This window comes from Trematomus bernacchii, unplaced genomic scaffold, assembly GCF_902827165.1.
Source record: "Trematomus bernacchii unplaced genomic scaffold, fTreBer1.1, whole genome shotgun sequence".
NCBI lineage: Eukaryota > Metazoa > Chordata > Actinopteri > Perciformes > Nototheniidae > Trematomus > Trematomus bernacchii.
Window position 1 is genome coordinate 717,157 of NW_022987727.1, and position 20,841 is coordinate 737,997.

General features: G+C 41.7%; 2 protein-coding genes across 3 annotated transcripts in view; both read left to right on the plus strand.

The window, feature by feature from the left end:
- LOC117493981 (ELKS/Rab6-interacting/CAST family member 1-like) overlaps window positions 1-5,304 on the plus strand; it is a 143,544-nt gene extending 138,240 nt beyond the window's left edge. For both annotated transcript variants that reach the window (XM_034144578.1, XM_034144579.1), the window contains one exon: window positions 4,417-5,304. The gene's annotated coding sequence lies outside the window, so the exon portion shown is untranslated. The remainder of the gene's footprint in view (window positions 1-4,416) is intronic.
- Window positions 5,305-8,027: 2,723 nt separating this feature from the next.
- Window positions 8,028-19,841, plus strand: wnt5a (wingless-type MMTV integration site family, member 5a). The gene is made up of 5 exons (XM_034145193.1): window positions 8,028-9,051; window positions 11,868-12,017; window positions 14,003-14,250; window positions 17,033-17,325; window positions 17,924-19,841. The coding sequence occupies exons 2-5, from the start codon at window positions 11,881-11,883 to the stop codon at window positions 18,380-18,382; spliced, it is 1,137 nt and encodes a 378-aa protein (XP_034001084.1). The 5' UTR covers window positions 8,028-9,051; window positions 11,868-11,880; the 3' UTR covers window positions 18,383-19,841.
- Window positions 19,842-20,841: the final 1,000 nt, after the last annotated feature.

Below are 20,841 nucleotides of genomic sequence, written 5' to 3' on the forward strand. Positions count from 1 at the left end.
TGGCTGCAGCAAGGAATAATCTGTAATGAGTGAAAGGTTACACCGGTGGTTGTTTATCTGCACAGTCACTTTAGCCTGAAACTGCTGGAGAAGGGAGAATCAATACTAAGGTTTTGGATATGAATCTCGTAAAAGCAACAAACAGTGCAGATAATGTTGCCTTTGAGATCTGGCTCAGTGCCTTTGTGGAATAGGCTGTCCATTACTAGAGAGCAGTGGTAGACTGTGTTAGTAGGTCTCCGCAGCACCTCTTGGCCTGGCATCTGTGAGGCTTGCTCACACTTGCTTTCACCCAGCATGTGTTTGCTCATATGAAGGAAATTATGTAATTAGCCTGTGAGGGATTGTTTTCTTTCACTATTTTCCCCCTTCTCTCCCGCTCTCCGTCCTTCTTTCCCTCCCTCTTCTTTTCTGCACTCACTCTCTCTCTCTCTTTCTAGTCTTATGACAGCAGGAGATGGCTAATCTGAGCCACACCCTAGCTCACCTCCTTCATTAATTGCCAGGGACCATCAGTGGAAGAAAATGAGCGCTTGCCACACAGATCTTAAGTGAAGAGTAGCTTTGTTTAACATCAAAGGGGGAGTTTTTGAGATTTGTATGAGGGAGTGGAGATGGAAGATTTGGGCGTGCAGGGGGTTGTGTCAGGCTGCGTTGTGTGCTGGGAGATGGGTGCAGGGGTACACACGGGCAGCGTCGGGGGGAGGAAAACCTGGCATTTTGCTCTCTAATTCCAGCCGGCCTGGAGGCCTGGAGCGCTAAGAAGGGCCTCACTGTTGCTCTCTGGATCAGCCAGGTATTGCTTACATAAAAAGCAAGTGAAAACAGCTGTAGGGATAATTAGCTTGATTCTCCATTACATGCCATGAGGGCCAATAACTAAAAAATGGAGTTTTGTTTGGGTTAGAGCTGCAGTCCCAACCAGGAGGAAGTTGTAAAAGTCAGGCAGAAAAAAAAGAAAAAGAGAGAAATGAAGGGAAGAAAGGGCAAGCTCTTGAAGCAATTGTTACCAAGGAGATGTTCTCTCTTCTTGGGGTAGGTTGATGTGGGCCAGATTTGTAAAGAGTTCTAAAGAGCTGTGGTTTCAAAATAACTGGATGGGCATGTGAACAGATTTTCTTTGTAATCCATTTATTATGTTATCTCAGTTTTTAGCCTGTGGGAATGTGTCACCTCGGATGAATTAAGTGGAGCTGGACCACATTTCAAGTGTTCTTTTTTGTATTACATTTGCTATAATAGATTATCTTACACACTGTCTTTCAAATTAGCAAAAAATATGCTGTGATTTATTTGTTGAATCGTGATTACACCATAGACTATGCATTCAATACATCAGACATATGATAAGAACAGTGATTTGTTTTGTCATTGTTTTCATTGTAAAGCATTTTGCCAAATCTGCTTCTCTTCTGACCTTCTTTCCAGAGGTTAAATAGACCATCCTATCAGAAACATGATATGTCTGTGTTCCCATACTAGACATGTGACCACAGAGGATCTCAACAAAAAGAAAAAATGCATGACTACGTAGACAGAACAGATGTTAGCTCTCTTACTCAGTATTTAACTCCAATGTCTGCCCCTTCATGCGCTTGTTTTACGTCTCTCGTCTTGTTAGGGTGCTGGAGGGGGGGGGGGGGCATCTTTGTACTGGTAATTGAATTTGGTGTGTTTCTTTTTTTTCTGTTGAAGTGAAAGGATACCAACCACAGTGTAATTCCAAGTGAAGGAGCAGCACTTTAACATTGGTGGTCCAAAAACTCTGCAAGGATCCATTTAACAGGCAGTTTATATTAGTAGCACTTAAAGACAAGAAGGGATTCAGCCGCTCACATCCAGACTCTCAGGGTTGACACCCAATCCCTGAAGACAAAGACAGTCAGTTGTACAGAAACGCAATTTAGATTTTGGGAGAAATACAGGTAGATTAACAAAACAGACACCTTACTGCCTTTTTTTGGATTTCCTATCCACTTACTTGGCTTTGACCTGGTATGTTGTGAATGTAGACACACAATACTCACAAAATGAACATTGTTTAATTTACACAGGGGTACCAGGAAGTAGAAATTGGTCTTCCTCTCAACCAAGCCTCTGTGCTGCAGAGGGCAATGCAAATGTTGATAAGTCAATCATTGTCCTTCTCCAGACACAGGCTAAACAAGTATTTATATGAGAAAGTGTTCACCCTGTCTGATCCCACTATCAACCACGCTGAGAAAGGGGAGTGGGGAGGAGGATGAAGGTAACGCAGGGAGTAGAAGATAGGAATTGCTGATTGGAGTAGCAGGCAGATGAAGGCTGAGTGCTGCAAGAGGGAGTGTGAAATTATGTTTTGCTATTTTATAAGGTATGCATTGGTATGGTAGCAATTTTGAATTGAAAAGGACAGTTCACCCAATTGTGATCTGAAACCAACCCCCAAAGAGACTTCTATTTACTTTCATATTTGTGTAAATAAAGCCATTACCAAATGTGCTTTCCCCCATCCCTACACGAAGGGACTCAATATCAAAATGAGAGGGTTTCGTTGATCTGTTGGATAATTGTCAAGTGTACAATGTCATAGTTTTATCGGTAGCCATTTCTAAGGACTCAGGTCACGTTCTAAATATTACAGAGCAATTTATCACATTCCTTCCCTTACATTCCTCATGCAGCCAAACTGCTGCACATGAGTGTCTGTTTAATAAATTAAACCTCTATGTGTCAAATGTGCATTCAGCTGTTTTCAATCATACTCAACTTATTTTATAATTTAGTTGGACAAGTATACAGTGACAAGAGCTACCTTGCACAATTTAGGATCATCATTTTAAAATAGCGAGGGGGCATCTTGTTCTCTTTGTGCATGAAGTGTCTTGTATCTGACTTTTTTTTGCTGCCTATAGAAGCTGATGATGCAGAAAATTGTGGACATCGACCTTTGGGCTGAAAAGGCTTTAAGCTGCCTGTCGGAGCCATTTGAGCTCACTAAATTATCCAGAGCGTGGTTTTTGCTTTCCAGGCTGATATTATGCTTTGCTTTGTCACATGTTTCTTAAGCGGGCATAATCATGACTACAATTTCAGAACGTACACTCAGGAACATAGAATTCCATGATTTCAACACTCTGTCACAACATGCTGACATGTTAAATAATCATTGGCTGATAAGCGTACACACATTCATGACCACATATAGCAACACACACTTCCTCATTAACAACATGGACACAGGCGTCACATGTGAGTTTGTGTAGTGAATGCGTCTGTTGTGTGGAAGTAGTGAGGTGTTGACAGAGAAGAAAGAGGAGCGGTCTTCAAACACATCCACAGGCAGGTCGTGCTCTCCATTATGCCCTGCCGGGGGCCATATTTGTTGATTCTCTGGCCCCCAAATCATTAATTTAAGTGCAGGCGACGGCAATGAAACCTGAGAATGGCGACCAACACACATGCACAAATTCACACAATCGAGCATGTACATGCGCAGACACACATTTGATCACACTTACACGCAATTGGGTTTATGTGTACACACACACACCCCTTGTTGCATAACAAATGATGGCACTTTAATTGCTGTGCATGTTTATTTACTCCTGGCTGTAATGGATGGTCCTTCTCTGCCTTGCAGCCAATCAGAGGGAGACAGGAAGAGTGTGAGCAGTTCTGCTCACTGTGTTGAACACATTCCATACAATTTGGCATTCCTCTATACACAAAACACTAACCTAAGATGCTACCATTCCATACCTGTAATCCTTTTATATTCAAGATGTTGGGGGTCATTACTCAGGTCAAATCTTCTCTAACACAACATTTTCCCAAACTTTACCTGGGAACACTTTTAGTCCAAGACAAACAAAGTTTGTATTAAAGTTCTATCAACATGCTCTCCCTGAGTGACTGATGATAACGTCTTCAGTGATTGGTAGTTATTTTGGGGCCTGTTTGCTCAGCCAATGAGGCGCCCCCAGCGAGCTAGACATACATCATTGTTTCTTTTTTTTCCCACAACTTAACCCTTAGGAAAGAAGTGAGTTGTTGCTGACTGCTGTGAGGGCTGAATAACAGACACATTCCAATAGCTTTTTATTTTTTATTAATGAGTACTTGATGTCTGGGCTGGTGCCAACTGCATTTAGCATTCTTAAGGACCTCTGGAGGCTCGCCAAACAGTTGGAGGAAGAAAATGGTCAAAGCTAAAAAAAACTAAATACTATGGATTCAAGTATTTTGAGATCTTTTGTCCATTACTACACAAATTAACTGCATGATGTAACCTTTTTGGAGAACATTTAAAACACAACCTTAAGTTCCTGGCTTGATGATGCATCTTCATATCCCTGTGTGAAATAAAGCATTCGGTTTTCATACTTTGTGGTTGACCTCTCCTCCTGATTTCTTTTTTCATGTTTCTTTCCACAGCTGCTTGTAGGTGTAGGCCAGGTACCAAGATGTTCAAGAGCTTCAACTGCAAGGAACACACTGAACCAGCCCATACCCCCCCACCATCATGTGAGCAGACCTGTATATGAACACATACCCCAGGATACAAGATTTTAATGTATTATGGGAAAGCTCATCGTTCAGCCGGTCAGATATTCTCACATCTTACCGATGAATGTCACCTCCGCTGATAAATGCAATGGCCCACAGAGGGTGGGAGAATGCCGCCCACAGGACCATCAGTCATCAGCGTGGAGCTTCAAGGTATTGGCAAGCGGCCTTTATTTCCCTAGCTGTTTTCAATAGACTGCGAGCTGGATTCATTTTACAGTATTGCGGGTGCTACAGAGTTCTGGCTTAACATCAACCAGCAATCACTCCACCACTGTCGACTACTGGTGCGGCTGAGCTCAGACAGTGGAACTAGTTGTAAACCAATGCCAATCCTGGACTGGTTTGTGATGGCATGAATGTGTTTACTCCGGCAGTTAAATAGCAGACTTTTGTAAATATGACAACATGGACCTCAAAATCCACAATCCACAGAGACCTTCTCAATGTACAGTGCCAAAGGAGACAACCCTGTCTGCTGAAACAAATGACTGAAATGACTGCATCTGAATCTTTCCGACTACCCAGTAAACCGCCCTAGTTACTCGTTTATTTGACTATTCCCCACTTCCTGCCGAGAGATCAACAAAGAAAGGTACTTTTGGGATTAACGATGCACGACAAAAACTGTTCAAGCATCAGCTTACACCAAATGGCGCGTTTCCACTACAGCGCGGAGCACGGTTTAAGAGGGCTGTGACGTCAGCGGCCCGTCTTTGGTTGCGTTTCCACTTGGCCTAGTACCGGCCGGCGGGTCCTAATTCACAGTTTTTCTGGCCTCATAAAATCGCGGGTCTAGGGCCAGATACAACGAGGCTGAGTCGGGCTGAGTATGCTAAACTAGAGAGAGCATCGCTGGCAAGGGGGCTACAACTACAACAAGATGGACATATTTGACCGTGATTTAATTGTAATACACGTTTCAAAATGATGCCGAAGTAACAACATACTGATACCGGTTAGTAAAAACCATGAATTAATGCTTTGTCAAGTCTGCAGACAGACGGCAGGCGAAAAACCTTTTAAAATGCGTGTGATCTAAATGGAGATTGGCTAAGCTAATGCAGTATATGCTCCGACCGTCCACACTCACAACAACGGCCTATACAGACATAAATAAAGCAGCGACTGTATTCACCATGACACAGGCAGTCTGTGGTTTGTACTTGTTTAACTTTTGTCTAGTTTCTGAACATATATGAGGAGCTGTGAGCTCTGAGTGCTAACAGCTAACGGCTGTGTTGTTTTTCTGGGGTTCTCTGAAGATCACGTCACGGCTCCGCCTACACTGCGTTACTATAGATACTACCCCAGTTCCTAAACTGTAATGGAAATGCGCCATAAAGTGAGCCAGTCCTAACGAGGCCCAGCCATACCGAGCGGGGCCGAGCGAGGCCGTGTAGTGGAAACGCGCCAATAGACACACGACTGACCTTAAATCAGTGAGCATGGTCTTCTTGTGAATTTCTCCTCGTGTTCTTTTAACCTGCATTGCGTTTGTAAACCAATATCATGTCATCTTAGCTTTTCTACATCTGAAACATTTTTGAGTGCCACTTTTCTTTTTTAATTTTAAAAACTGTGGGTGATTTATTATGCTGATGAGTGATGTATTATTTTGTGGTCTTTTTCTTGATCCCGTGAATCTGAGTAGCAAATCTGTTTATAATGAAGTGACTTGCATTTTAAAGCACTGTGTCATTACCTTTTTCACTGTACTGGAGGTTGACGATAATGTACAGTGTTGTGTTTTGATTAAACAGTAACAGCGTTTCCATTTCGCCCTTACCTTATGTACAGTTTTTGTACACTGTGTGTGCATGTGTGTGTGTGTGGTTTCATGCTGCGCTCATGATTGTTACAACTGTGAGAATTTGGGGGGTAACAGTATTCACCCTTGACTTGTTCCACAGTGGCTTGCAGTGGTCAGCTTGTTTTTGTTGTTGGAATAAAAGTTGTTTTCATAAGAATGACACCATGTGTTTAATCTGCAAGACCATAATGTGAACATTGACATTGACAGTGTTATAGGTAAATCTGAGTACAACAGTGGGTATTTTCACAAGGTGCAGTTTCACCGCCACTAATGGCAACTACAACAATAGACTCTTGCACTGCCCAAAAAAGAATTCTCCCCAGTTTTCATGGTCTACCAATTCTCTCTCTCTCTTTCTCTCTGTCTCTCTCTCTCATAAACTCAGCCAGATGTTGCCCAGTTTGCTTCCTAGGGGAACGTGGGGGGTGGAGAAGGGGTTGTGAGGCATGGTGAGGGATCAGAAATGTGGCTGAGCATGTTTTAAGTGCTCTTTGACGCAGTCGCAGCCTCCAGCATCCACCACGGTAACATTAGCTGGGAACAGAACTCTTGCAAAATTTGCAGGCACTTCATACTTAATTTTGCCACAGGTATTCACAGTTATAAGAGTAACATTCCTAAAGGAGAAAAAAATGTGACAAAATGACGACTCTCCAAAAATCATTATTATAATAAACCTTTTTGGGGGCCAGAATCAGTTTTAATCACTAATGTTTTTCATTATTACAGACTTATTTGAGGAGCAGAAAATTATGTTTTTTATGTACATTTTGGTTTGTTTGTGTATGCATATATACATTTATATTCTCCCTTCATTTTAATAAGGTTTAAGGGGCTTAAATGGATTTTAAGTTAGACCCACAGCGGCCCTATAAGATTGACTGCACTTGACTAAGACTACAAGATAAGTATCAAGAAATTGTCTGAATGGATTTCTTTTCCCCTCTCTTTCCTGAATCACCTGAGGCAAACCCTTATTTGGGCATTAGGTCAATATTCACCCCCTTAAATTAATTTAAGCACTGTTTTACTTCTTTCCCTGACTGTTATTATATTTCTATTTCCCCAATCCAGATGAAATTCTGTCCAACGCAATAGAAAATAACACGGCTTTCACCCTTGAATGCCTTCAGTGTGGAGGATAGAAACCCACAGTGACACACCTGAAACTATTAAACACTTTGCCCTCTGACACTCATCATCGGGTTCATTGAGAAATATCGAACTGTAAGCTCACGGATTCCTGCTGCATGTTTTGAGATAATGTACCATAAAATAATAATTACCGTAATGACTGTAATGCTCAGAGGCCTTCAGGTGATGAGAGCAGCCTGTATAAGCACACGATATGGACCTGCTTGTCTTGATTTTACCGAGTGGTAACTCGAGCTGCTGCCAGTGAAAATCCTAACTCTGCTCTGGTATGGATAGGGTAATAGCCTCGGGTGCTTTATAAGTTTATTTTAGGTAATAGAGACGCTTGTTTTGTTACAGCCTGTTCCGCCCTTCTCTTTCTCTCTCTCTCTCCTCTCCCTCCACGATTGTACCTACATTCAAATTCCTTGCTTCAGAAAGTTGGTGACTGGAGGAAGTAGAAAGGGGTTTGAGGAGAAATGTGAAGCGCATGCGCCATCTGAAGGTTTTGGGCTGCGCATCCATGCTGCAGTGTGCTAGTTTGTGAGAGGAGGCGACTGAAGCAGGTGAGAGAGGAAAGCGGAGTGGAAGCGATAGTCGGTGAAACTTCCCTGCACTGCAACACACACAGACGGTGTGGAAGGACGACAGACTCGGAGCCTCAGCAAAGCCGCTGTTCACACGCTGTGCTCTTTTCCTCCCCCTGGTACCGTGCGCGCTCGCCAAGCCACACTGTTTGGAGATAGTCCGCGCGGAAAGTTTTTTGGAGCATACAGTCTGGAGCCGATTAATTGTGGCATCTGTTTCTTTTTTTTGTTGCGAGGCGGATGACTTACTTTTTTGCATGTGAAGACTTTTAAGTCGAGCTGAGGAATTGTCCAAGTCGTTTTCTGCTCAGAATGGAAGGTAAATTGACAAGTCGTTTGTGGCGAGGATCACGGTGTGGATCGTTCCGCAGGTAAAACGCGCTATGACCTGAACGTGTGTGCGGCTGGATTTAATGTTCACAGCAACATTTTTCATTTTTATTTGACGTACTCTCGATATAATTGGGGACAGTTTTAACCCGGCTAGAGACAATCCAATAGGCCGCTTATTTTTTAGTATCGACAAAGTAGCCTACCTCCGACGTTTCCGCAAGTGGCACTTCGGGTTTGCCGTAGATAGTTGTTTTTGTTTATAATTACTGCAACATCACGCACCGATTCGTTGAAGGAACTGATCATTTCCTTACACTGTCTTTGGACATTTTATATATCCCGCTGCTTCCTACAAACCCTGTAAACTGTTTGGCGCACGGAGCGCATTCACTGACTGTTGGGCGTCCGTGTTCACCAAAACACCAAACCTGAAGAACTCTTTTTGCTTTAGCGTTCCTCTTTCTTCACCCCAGCCAAGCGAGCTCTTCACAAGAAATCCGGATAAAACGAGGAGACGTGTCTTCATTGCAGCGGAAAAGGACATCTTAAATCCACCTGGCCTGCTCTGGGATTATTGGTGTGATATCGTCGGCAGAAATTGGATTTACAACTTCTAACGGACTGTGCTCCCTGGTGAGTAGCCTCACATTTTCCTGCAGCCATCGTTTATGTTAAAAAGTTGGGAATACGTGTGTCTGTGGGAGCTTGTTAAACTAATACTCGTTCTTGGATGTGGATATGTTAATGACAGATGTGATGTGTTAAACATGCATTTCCCTCACTGCATTGACTGAGGGCCATGACAATGTCCAGTTGGGCAATACATCAATTCAGGAGAATACATATTCACATCATTTTTATTTGTAATCCAACAAATAGTCTCCTTTCTGTTTCCATTGTTAACGGAGCCCATTTAAAGTCTGACAATGTTCTTTGAGCTGCTTCTGCTCATCAAATCCTTGTACCTGGCTCCCTCTTCTGGTTTTTTAAACAACAAGACAGGCAAGAAAAGAGACTGATCATTGTTTCGCTATTAAATTAAGACAATGTTTCCCTCAGTACATTAAGGTGCAATGCAGTTTGGGAAAATGCTCATCTTTTAGGCTTTAAAATGCTTTATTAATTGTCTTTCCTACACACAAAACCCACAAAAAACTCATTCACTAATTCATTGTCACAATGCATATTATAAAAATGCTTAGAGATGCAGGCCATACTTTAATATTCGCTTAAAAATGCAAGTAATTCATTACAAGGTTTCGTTATTTCCCTCTCAAAGCATTGTAATGCCTTTTCTGCTGCTAAGAATTATACTATATTTACTAATAGTGATATTTTTCACGCAGTCAGAGTTCAACAAAACTAAGAAAAGACACGCTCCCAAAATTCAACAGAGGGGAAAATAATTAAAGAACAATTTGCTCATTTAAAAAAACAGTTTGCTCTCCTCTTCCTTCAAAAATCTGCTATAATGTTAATCGATTGGGTCCCATATGGCCTTACAAAAAGCCTCCTAAATGATCCATTACAACGTCAGAGCCCGATGCTTCATCATTACGACGGTTTTCTAAATTCTGTCTGCCGGATGTCTCCAATTTGATGCCACTTTTACCGAAAGAAAGAGCGAGGTTGTTGTCAATTATCCAGTCAATTCCTAATTAATTTTTTACTCGGTTCAAAACGTTTCCAGGGGTCACGGATCGCAGGAATTAGGCCTACGCTTGTTGCTGTGTTACCTAATACATTTACGTTTCGAAACAAAAATATATATGATATCTATAGCTTTGAACATGTATAAATGCAATTAAGCAATAATACGAAATCTGTTTTTTTTTAATTATGTTTTTTCTTTGTCTGTTTAATCGAACAAGTATGTTACTCTGATCTGATTGGCTGAATCTTAGTCGTTAAATATGAGATAATTGCAAGCACCTGTGGCAATTTAAATTCTTATATGCAGAATGAAACCGCTCTCACCCCATCTGTTGCGTTATTCTTTGGTGTAGAATTAATATTTAATTGTAGAAGTACATTTTCTGTACATTTTAATATATTTGTAAATCTCCTTTCCTCTCAGGTAATAAGGACAATTAGTTTAAAATCATAGTTAAACTGCCGCTCTCTGAGGATTATTACTTTATGTGTATTGCAGAACTGCCAAAAGGCATAACATAACTTCACCGTCTATTACTGAAGCAGCGCACAGGCTCATGCGTGTATGTGTGCGCGCGCGCTGGTTGAGTGATGGTGAACTTGGCCTCGTCTTTAATGAGTATTAGGCAGGCCCAGGTCTCCACGACTCAACCCTGGAAAATAACACAGCGTGACAAATTAGACCTGCTTTGGGTCCCAAAATTCACACACGGCCAAACTGGAAGGCTGGCACATCAGTTTCACTTGCAAATGTAGGGCTAATTATTTTTAATTCATTTTCTGCCCACATAGCAGCCAAACTATATCACCAAAGCCACGCAGATGCCTGCACATAATAGCCTTTTTTCCCCTTTTTTTTTTAAATTTCTTGTAGTTATAGGGAAACGTCTGCACAGTATAGCCTGGTGCAGGCCATCTCCGTTGACGTGGCTCCTTTAAGTCCGAACCACAGTCAATTAATACATCTAAAACGTAATTTAAATTCAATTATAGACCGACACGACCGTTGTTTGTCAAATAACTATTAAAAAAACCTATATGCATCAGAAGAAAGCAATAAAATCAAATGCTTTTGGGGGTTATGGTTTCTTTTTTATTCCCAAGTTTTGTATACATTTTCCTATTAAGTCCTACCATGCTCTGATTTAACGAATTTGCTAAACAATTTCATTAGTATTTCCCAAGGATCTTCCATATTATCATAATAGAACTAAATTAAGCGCTCTAACCCTGAATAATTACAGTCAGGCATAGATGAAAAGGAACCAGAATGTTATAGTGTTTTTTTTTTATGTAAACATTTAAGAATTACAATTAGAAGAGGTTAGAATGGAAACAATTTAGTTTTGACCCTTATGAACAGTAAATATGTAGACTAAAAATAGATATTTCGATTCTGTGTGTCTCTTTGTATGTGTTTTTCTCAGAGAAAAGTGAATTGTCAGGAATGTGTCGAGATGTGGTTACATGGTCATTGTGTCTTCTCTGGCTGCATGTCTATCAGTCTTATGTGATTCACACTCAGACCTGCTGCCAAATGACTGCTTTGCTGTGAAAGCACTGCTGGCTTAGGGCTGTAATCATATAAACACACACAACCACGGTGCTTTTTGCATGTAAAATAGAGAGTATAGATATACAGACATAGAGCTAAAATATGTGTTCCTGCATTCCCTTCATACATTTTAACAATCCAGATGTCTGTCTTTTTCTGTGTTTTGCTCAATAAAATGTGCAAGACAAACATTCAGACAGGCAGGCAGTCTGACAACCTTTTATTCTCTGTCCTCCCTCAGATCAAGCAGCAGAATGAACCTGGGGCTGGGCTGTGTGTGTCGGCCGGGGAGCTGGCCCTATGGCAGCTTGTTGGACTCCAGACACTGCGTCTTTGCCCTCACACTCCTCACACTCCTCATGCAGGTGGTGGTGGAGGCCAACTCTTGGTGGTATGCATTCATTTTTTTCCCATATGTACAGTATTTTTGTATTGGTATGAAGTTTCTGCACAGTGTGTTTACCCGTGTCATGACCACTGGAAATTGTCAACTTTGAAACGGAAATTTCTTATTTTACACTTATAAATAATTCAAATTTTTGAATAAGCAAGCCGAGCTTTAAAATATATATTTTTGAAACACCCAAAGATCTGGGGTAATCTACAGTTTCTTTCCTTTTTATACAAATATTTTGTAAGTGTTTATATTAGTCATTTACTTGGTTTCAGTGTCCATTTCAGGCCTATGTGTGAGAGTGTGTGTGCGTGTTTGCTAAGTAAGCCTCCTCAGCTTCAGTTGCACCACATATGAAATAACATTACTTGCTGACTGTAGCACATTAGCTTTTCAGAAAGGACCTTTTTCTCCTTTATTTTCTTTCTTTGCATATTGCCAAACCAAAATTATGAATATTATAGAAAACATAGAATGTTGTGGTTTGAGTCGCTGTCAAATATGTGCAAACGCGAACAGTGTGTGAATGCGTGTGTGTGTTGATGCACGTCCTATTACAAATTCTATATTTCAGCATGCTGCGTTTAAACACACAGTACTTCTAATATAGGAAAAATACTGTACAACAGAGTAGATTCTATACTTAAAGCAATTCACAACTCTTTACGGCATGTGGCTGTTTCTGTTTGTTTGTCTGATTGTGCACTTGTGTGTATAATTGTGTATCCTAAGTGAAGTGCTTGTTAAAAACATGGAGCATTTACAGTAAACCAACACTTTCTGTGTAGGACCTTTGCTTCAGAGAGCAGATCAAAGCCAGCAGTGACATCATGTGGTGAAGGCCTAATTATGTGAAAATAATAATTTAAACAAATAATTAAGGAGGATTTATACAAATAAACATATTTGAATGGACTCAGCCCAGAAGGAAACTAAAGTAAAGTTCAAATAATAAGTTGGATTTACCAGCAGAGGACTTGCACACCACCACAGACACTCGGAAAGCTGACTTTGGAGCACAGACTGTGTGTGTCTTTCAGTTTCCTCTTTGAGAGGACGCACAGGTGTGAATGATTTAGAGTCTCGGAGCAGCGGGCCAACTGACTGTGTGTGTGTGTGTGTGTGAGATACAGCGTCAGTCTGCATGTCTGTGTGTACATTCATCTTTTTTTCCGTATGTACATCTCTGTATAAGTGTGTGTTTTCTCTCTGCTGACTTTCCCCAGTCGATCGGGTTACACTGGGGGCTAATTGTCTTTCTCTTAGGGCTCAGGGATGGGCCGCTCTAATTGTCCTGTGGCTTGGAACCAGATGCTCATACTAATGTTCCTCTCTCTCTTTTTCAATTGTGTTCATCCATGTCTCTCTCTCTTTCTTCCAGTCCGTGTTTATATGTTTTTATTTCTCTCATCCAAAACTGAATGGAACTGTTTGATTAAATTAAAAGGGAATACAACTTCATAGCAGTTTTTCGACATAATATACAACCTGTGATGAGGGGTCTTTGACAGGCATTGCTTGGCTATCAAGGGTTTCAAGTTAAAATAGGTGGCAACTTCAGCTTGGAGACGTGTAAGAACCAAATTATATTTTAGCGTTTTTTTTGTTTTATACCAAGCACCTTTAATTTCACATACTCTTTATTTTTCTCTGAAAATAAGTGCCAACTTCAGCTATTTTTCCTCTGTCCTCTACTTTAAATGTTCCACTTTGGTTTCCCATGTTTTGTCTATGTGTGCTTCTATTTATTGTATGTTCCTGGCCCAAAATGGTATACCTTCTTAAGTCCAATTTCATTAAGAGCTAAACGGTGTAGGATTTTACATTTAATAAATAACTGTGTCTCATTTGACTGAATAACATAGATTCACCCATAAGAAAGAGAAACTAATTAAGTGAAATGAGCTGTTGGTTGGGAATTAAGACTGAAAACCTGCACATTTGAGTAAAAACCACTGCATTATGTGTTTCTCCTAATCCAGGTCTCTGGCCATGAACCCTTTACTGATCCCCGAAGCCTACATCATCGGGGCCCAGCCTCTGTGCAGCCAGCTGGTGGGCCTGTCGCAGGGCCAGAAGAAGCTGTGCCAGCTCTACCAGGACCACATGCAGTACATCGGTGAAGGTGCCAAGACCGGCATCAGAGAGTGCCAGTACCAGTTCAGACAGCGGCGCTGGAACTGCAGCACTGTGGACAACTCTTCTGTTTTCGGACGGGTCATGCAAATAGGTAAGAAATGTACCAAGAATGTATAAAAATAGCATATGTACTTAGAAACATTAACATGAACACATAGCAGTGGATACAAATGTGCAAGTTTACAAATATGACCGCCTTTGCACGACACATTCACCAGTGTTATTCAGAATCTGAACTGTCTGTGTGTTTTCTTTCTTCATACTCCCTCTGTCTGATTCACTGACCCTCTTGTGGGGCTGTTGATTCTCAGCAGCTGTGTGGAAGGAATAGTGAGGTTTCTGGATAAATCACATGTGGCTTTGGCCTGCTAAACCAGCTCCCGACATGGAGCAAGAGGGAGGCAGAGAATCTGCTTTTCCCCTGATGAATGAAGGACAATCTAATCTAGTGTAACACACACACACACACACACACACACTGTGGAGCTGGACTGTAGCTGCCCTGTATTTACAAGTAATGGGAGTGCAGTGAGTGTATGCACCAATACATCACCTTGTCAGAGATTAAACTGTCTGTGTGTGTATGTGTATGTGCATGTAGTGTACATGCAGTTTGCTTGGATATCTTATAGAAAGTTCAAGAGCTTTACGCTCCTCTCTTAGTAATCCCCACTCTTGCATCCTGTCATTTTACAAGGTTTGTTTTAGTTTGCTTTGGATGTGGGCCTTCACCTCAGGGGCTTATGTAAAGGTGGTTTACCATTTATTGATCATAACTCTCCAGCTGAATTATAATGAAGCTATACCATGTGGGTGTTGGATGATAGCAGAGTTACAGCCGGATTTGGCTAATAGTAGTAAAAGTCAGCTTACATTTTGGGAAACTTTAAAATTCCTTGAGCGTAAAAAATGCAGATGGGTTTTTTTTTTTTCATGTTGTTACTCTTTAAAGTCAATTAATCCAAACGAGAAAAACAACTACATAGAACGCATGCATTTGTCCAGAATCTTTTGCTTAGTTTTCTGCTCCCACCCCCATGCAATTTATGGAATAAATGGTGAATGGAATTTCATTTTGTGGTGATCACAGCTTTAAGAATAACCTTTAATGCGCTCAACAGCAACTTCTCTTTCCAGTAATAATGTCCCCATTAGTCTGGATAATCCACAGAACACACTGTCAACACTTTTCTTGGGGACTATTTTTAGTTAGAAAGTAGTTTCACTGAAAACTGCTTGCACCGAGGTCTGTAGATGATCCAGTGTAACCCTTGTTTTTGGAAAGAGATGTCTGCGTGTCATTTAAAATTGATGTTGTGAGCACCCAAAACGAAATGTTATTTACTTGCATCATATCGCGGCGGTGGGAAAAATGTCAAGAAATGGATATCTCAAAACCTCAGCACATAAAACTGAAACTGTCTGCATGGATAGATAACACTAGAGGTACTTGCGAGCTCACTACGTGACCTTGTGTGCGCACATACACATTTTTACGCTACTCTTGGTGATTCTACCTTTCTGTATCGCTGGCGCTGCTGACTCCCTCTCCACAGATCAGTCTTCATAGAAACCTCATCAACAGCAGTTCTCCTATTTCTCTTCTCCCTCTCCAACATTGCTTCCATCTGAGCCCACTCTCGGCCAAGTAAACATGTCCGCCCCTCCATGGCTGTCTATCTGAAAGTCTGTCTAACTGTCTGTCTGTCTGCTGGCGTCGGACACTGCTTGTGATTTAAAGCTGAGCTCCTGGGGGTGCTTAAGTGGTTTGGTTGGGACCCTTTCCCTGCCTCACTTGGCTAGCTCCAGGTGGAGGTACAGAAGAAGGGAATTAGTGTAGAAGACGACACTCTGTCTGTCCTCAGGTCCATTTAGGCCCATGTACTCGGGCTGGATTAAAAGCTGTCCTAGACTAATGAATCCCACACACTCTCTGATCATCTGTGTTCTTGCCAGAGTTTTCCACCTGAACAGCTTTCAGACTTTCCACAAGGTTTCTTTATTCATCTGTTCTCTTCTCTGTCATTGTCTTTTTCCACTTTCTGTGATATTTAGTGCATGCGTGTGTCTCCTTTTCCGTTTTACTTGCTTTTTCTTCTTCAATTTATTTTTCTTGATTTATCTCTTGAGTCGTTTTTTCTTTCCCTAATCTGCTGTTCTGTCCATCTGTTACTGTCATTAAAGTGCACTCACTAAAGGTCGGCCCAGCAGGTATATGAGCTGTGGACTTATCCTGTAACAGCCCCCGTCTTCAATGTCAGCCTCATAGTTTGGTCGGCTGCTTTTTCTTTAGTCGCTTATCTCAGTTTTCTCTTTTAATCTCTGGCTTTGAATAAAAGTGGTAATGGATTGGTGATTGCAAAAACTGCTCATGTGAGTTTTTAAAACCTTTTGTCCCTACAGAGGAAATGTTGAGGGTAGAAAACAGTGGGAGTTCAAGAGCAAGGCCTCCAGGATCAGTCAGTCATGACAGATAAAGTAAAGAACTGTTGTCACTTTCAATTTGGGTGAAATGGCAGCAGCTTGTTAGGAAGCATCTCTGTCACTGGAGGGCGCCCTCTTCTCTCTGGCTGAAGCCCAATAACAGCAAACCAGATTCCAACATTCAACATGTTGGTGATGAGGAACTCGCAACTTTTGGTTTAAACGCTATGTAATCTTAAATATATGGTTGATGCTGTCATATGACATCACATCCCATAACACTATTTAAATTGTTCAAGCAAAATGAAAGTGACACACATTGAGTGATAAACAAATAACCTAGAAGAAAGGAGTAGTGGATGGATTTGCCAAATGAAAACACATTTCTTATTTACTCTGTTCCTTGTTGTGTCAAATGTGACATGATTTCCCCGTTTATGTGTCTGCAGGCAGCCGAGAAACAGCCTTCACTTATGCCATCAGTGCGGCAGGAGTGGTGAACGCGGTGAGCCGTGCCTGCAGAGAGGGTGAGCTCTCCAGCTGTGGGTGCAGCCGTGCAGCTCGCCCCAAGGACCTGCCGCGAGATTGGCTGTGGGGCGGCTGCGGAGACAACCTCAACTATGGCTACAGGTTCTCCAAGGAGTTTGTGGACGCACGTGAGCGGGAGAAGAGCTTCCCGAAAGGCTCATATGAGAGCGCCCGGCTGATGATGAATATACACAATAACGAGGCTGGAAGGAGGGTAAGACACAGGGATTATACACTCAAAGATCTTAAGATTTCATCAGATAAGAAGCAAGCATAGTGATATAAACTGCCGACCCTAGAATGACACCAGCCAGTGATAGGAAGAGTAAGAGGATTTGGAAGTGAGACAATCCAGGTCAATGAGATATGTCTCCGCTGATCATCTGGGTAACAGCTCTGTCAGCTCTCCTCTCCTGAGGCTTTGATCAGTGGGGAGACGGACTCCCGTGAGGCAGCTCTGGGATCTCTTTTCCTTTTCAAACATCTTGAAACCACCTCAGAGGGAACGTAATTCCAGATATCTGTTGCCAGGCAGTGTTCTTTCAAGTAGGACAAATGAGTGGACAACGTATTATTCAATGAACTATTGGAGACATGGACAGCATCATTCGGTCCTTTATGGAAAAGTTATGTGTTATGAGATCATGAGCAGCACGTTGTGCAAATATTTATACAGACAGGTCAAATTAAACTTTAAGCATGTGTCGCTTGGACATTTTTTTTGCAATTTGCCACATTAAAAATAAATGATTGTGCAGGTTCACCTTGTTAATTCATTTATTCATTTTCTTCCCCCTCCTCTCTCCTCTCAGACGGTGTCCGACCTTGCCAACGTGTCCTGCAAGTGCCACGGGGTGTCAGGCTCCTGCAGCCTGAAGACTTGCTGGCTACAGCTGGCTGACTTCCGAAAGGTGGGCGAAGCGCTGAAGGAAAAGTATGACAGCGCTGCTGCCATGAAGCTCAACACGCGTGGAAAGCTGGTGCAGATGCACAGCAAGTTCAACGCCCCCACGAGCCACGACCTGGTATACATCGAGGCCAGTCCAGACTACTGCCTGAAGAACCAGAGCACGGGCTCCCTGGGCACAGTGGGACGCCTTTGCAACAAGACCTCGGAGGGCATGGATGGGTGCGAGCTGATGTGCTGCGGCCGCGGGTACGACCAGTACAAGGCGCAGATAGTGGAGCGCTGCCACTGCAAGTTCCACTGGTGCTGCTACGTCAAGTGCAAGCGCTGCACCAAAATCGTAGACCAATTCGTCTGCAAGTGAGAGGAGGAGTGATGCCTTTGCTTGCAGACGATGGGCATACATCTGTGTGTATTCGTGAGCAGAGGAGCAAAGGAGTCGAACACAGAGAGAGAATGGAAGAAAGAAACTATATAAATTATATTTATAGAGTTAAACAATTATGCCATTGCAAAAAGACTGACTCTTTTTTTTTTTCAAAAAAATCTTATGTCTTCAGAAACTGAGAGTATCGTGAAATATTTATTTTTGAGATTGTTATGTTTTATTTTGGCCCAAGTATCACCAGCTAATTTTAACCCATTCAAGTGCCTACAACTGGCTGGAAATCTCCCTCCACCATTTATCAATATCAGAATATCACATTTGTCTTGTCAGATGGGTCACACTGGTTGCGAAATTGGACTCTGCTTCCATTTCCAAAGAAGAGTAGTGTTTTATATTTGTGGCATAGTTGAATATGAGGTCCTGGTTTGTTTACTGTTGAGAGGAAAACACATGTGTGCTGTAGTGCATAGATGTGATTTCATGGGCTCAGTCCCAAACCAGCCTTCACCTCCTCACCAAAGTATACTCGTCCTCTCCCCTCATGTAGAGAAAGGAACACTGTTGGTCCGTGCAAGTCCTTGGAGTACAATGGGTACAATAAGAGGGTGTTTTGGGGATTGGGCCTTTTATTAAGCTGTCCCAGAAGCCTTAGAGTTCCCCAGGTGCTGCAACAAGCCCTCCACCATTATGCACTTTGATACAGAGGCTAAAACCTGTCTGTGCGTGTCTGTTCAGCTGTTGTTGTTTTTTACTACCATGCATCAGCAAATATATCAATATTATAGCCTACATTCTTTTCCATATTCATTCAGATTATCCATTTAACATTATTTTACAATACTTAATATGGTTTGAATATATATGGGCGATTGTTGTGGTTACAGTGGTGAAATATTCCATGCTCTGTGTATATAGTATGTCTATCCAACCAATCAGTAAACTGTATTTATTTTTTCTTTAAACAGATCCTCCTCTAAGCTAAAAACATAAAAACACCATCTCCATCATAAATCAATATTTAGTCAGACAACCTCAAGTTTTTTTAAGTCACTTTTAAAAATGGTGTTCTCACTAATGCGGCTCTTCACTGTTTTGTAAAGGGAAATGCACCTTATTGTTTCGACACACAAACTCTTTCTTCTCACTCATGTTCAGCTTTACTGTTACACACGCATGTATAAATATATATCACAAAGTGTTGAGGTTTTTTTATCATCACCACATATTTTCAGTACCACTCCGTTATCTGCTCGCTATCCCTGTGATGATTCTCAATAGACAAACTATTTCTACCAATCCAGATATGTATATTTATAAGCTTCTCCGTGAATTTGAGGTTTGTTTAACATTATGTGTTATAGCTGATATTTTGTTACTTTTTACAAATTGGCTCAATGCTCTACTTTGTTTCAATAAATATCAAATGTAAAACCAGCAGAGAAGTATTACCTCATAGTGTTTGTTCAAGTCTTGTTTGTACAGTATGCTTCAAATTAATTTTTGTATCTCCTATATCAACTTCTCCTTTTCCACAAAGCGTGTGTGCATTTTAAAAGAGCTCTTAATTTAATTTAAAAGTCTAACTTTTCCTTTGCTTCCAATTCCAACAACATTTCAGCGTTTTTTCTGAACCAGTTAGAGTCCTTTATTCAGTTTCCTCACCCAGGGGCAAATGTAGTGACGGAACCCACTTTAGATGACAGCTGTTTTAGGAGTGTAGTGAACAAAGACAAGAAGAGCTTTCTTGAGAGCTTTCTAAGATAGCCTGAAGATTGGGTGTCTCCCAGGGGATTGGTTGAGGTTTTACTATAAGCGCCCCTCAACAGTCCAATGACAGTGGATCAGTTAATGGAATGATTAATCATATTGTGTCAGGAGAATGGGAAGAAGGGGGATTTTCAATGTGGGGAACAGGGATGTCTGGCAGGCGACTGGACCTTGTCAGAGACTGCTGGCGCTCAAGAGGAGACGCAAAGAACAGGAGAGAAGATTGGGTAATGAGAAACGGGGGATTACATGAGGCTGGATGAGGGGAGTAATAAGGAGAGGGGTTTTGAGAGGGATGGCCCGAGGGAGAGGAGCAGAGAGAAAGTGCTTTACGGAAAGAACAGCTGAAGGACTGCCATTACAGAGTAAATGGTCCTGACATTGACTAATATTTACACTGGGAAAATGATACTGAATTTAGGAGCACATCCCATATGTGACCCTGTCAATTGGCCCACGTGTGTGTGTGTTTAGGTTTCTGATCGGTGTCACGTAGGCCATTATGGAAAAGCTGGAGAAAGATACAAGCTTAGCAAGTAGTAAGAAAGTGTACCAAAAAAGTCAAATGAGAACAAGCGCTGCAAGAGTTTGAACATATTTGAACTTTCTGTCAACAGCAGGGTTTATAAGCATATGAAATCACCCTTCAACTATGATATGTACATGGA

Excerpts from the sequence above, each read along its gene's own strand:
- wnt5a (XM_034145193.1), top strand. The coding sequence starts at position 11,881 with ATGAACCTGGGGCTGGGCTGTGTGTGTCGGCCGGGGAGCTGGCCCTAT. Across the intron at positions 14,251-17,032 it reads CGGACGGGTCATGCAAATAG|GCAGCCGAGAAACAGCCTTC; the intron begins GTAAGAAATGTA and ends ATGTGTCTGCAG. Across the intron at positions 17,326-17,923 it reads ATAACGAGGCTGGAAGGAGG|ACGGTGTCCGACCTTGCCAA; the intron begins GTAAGACACAGG and ends CTCTCCTCTCAG.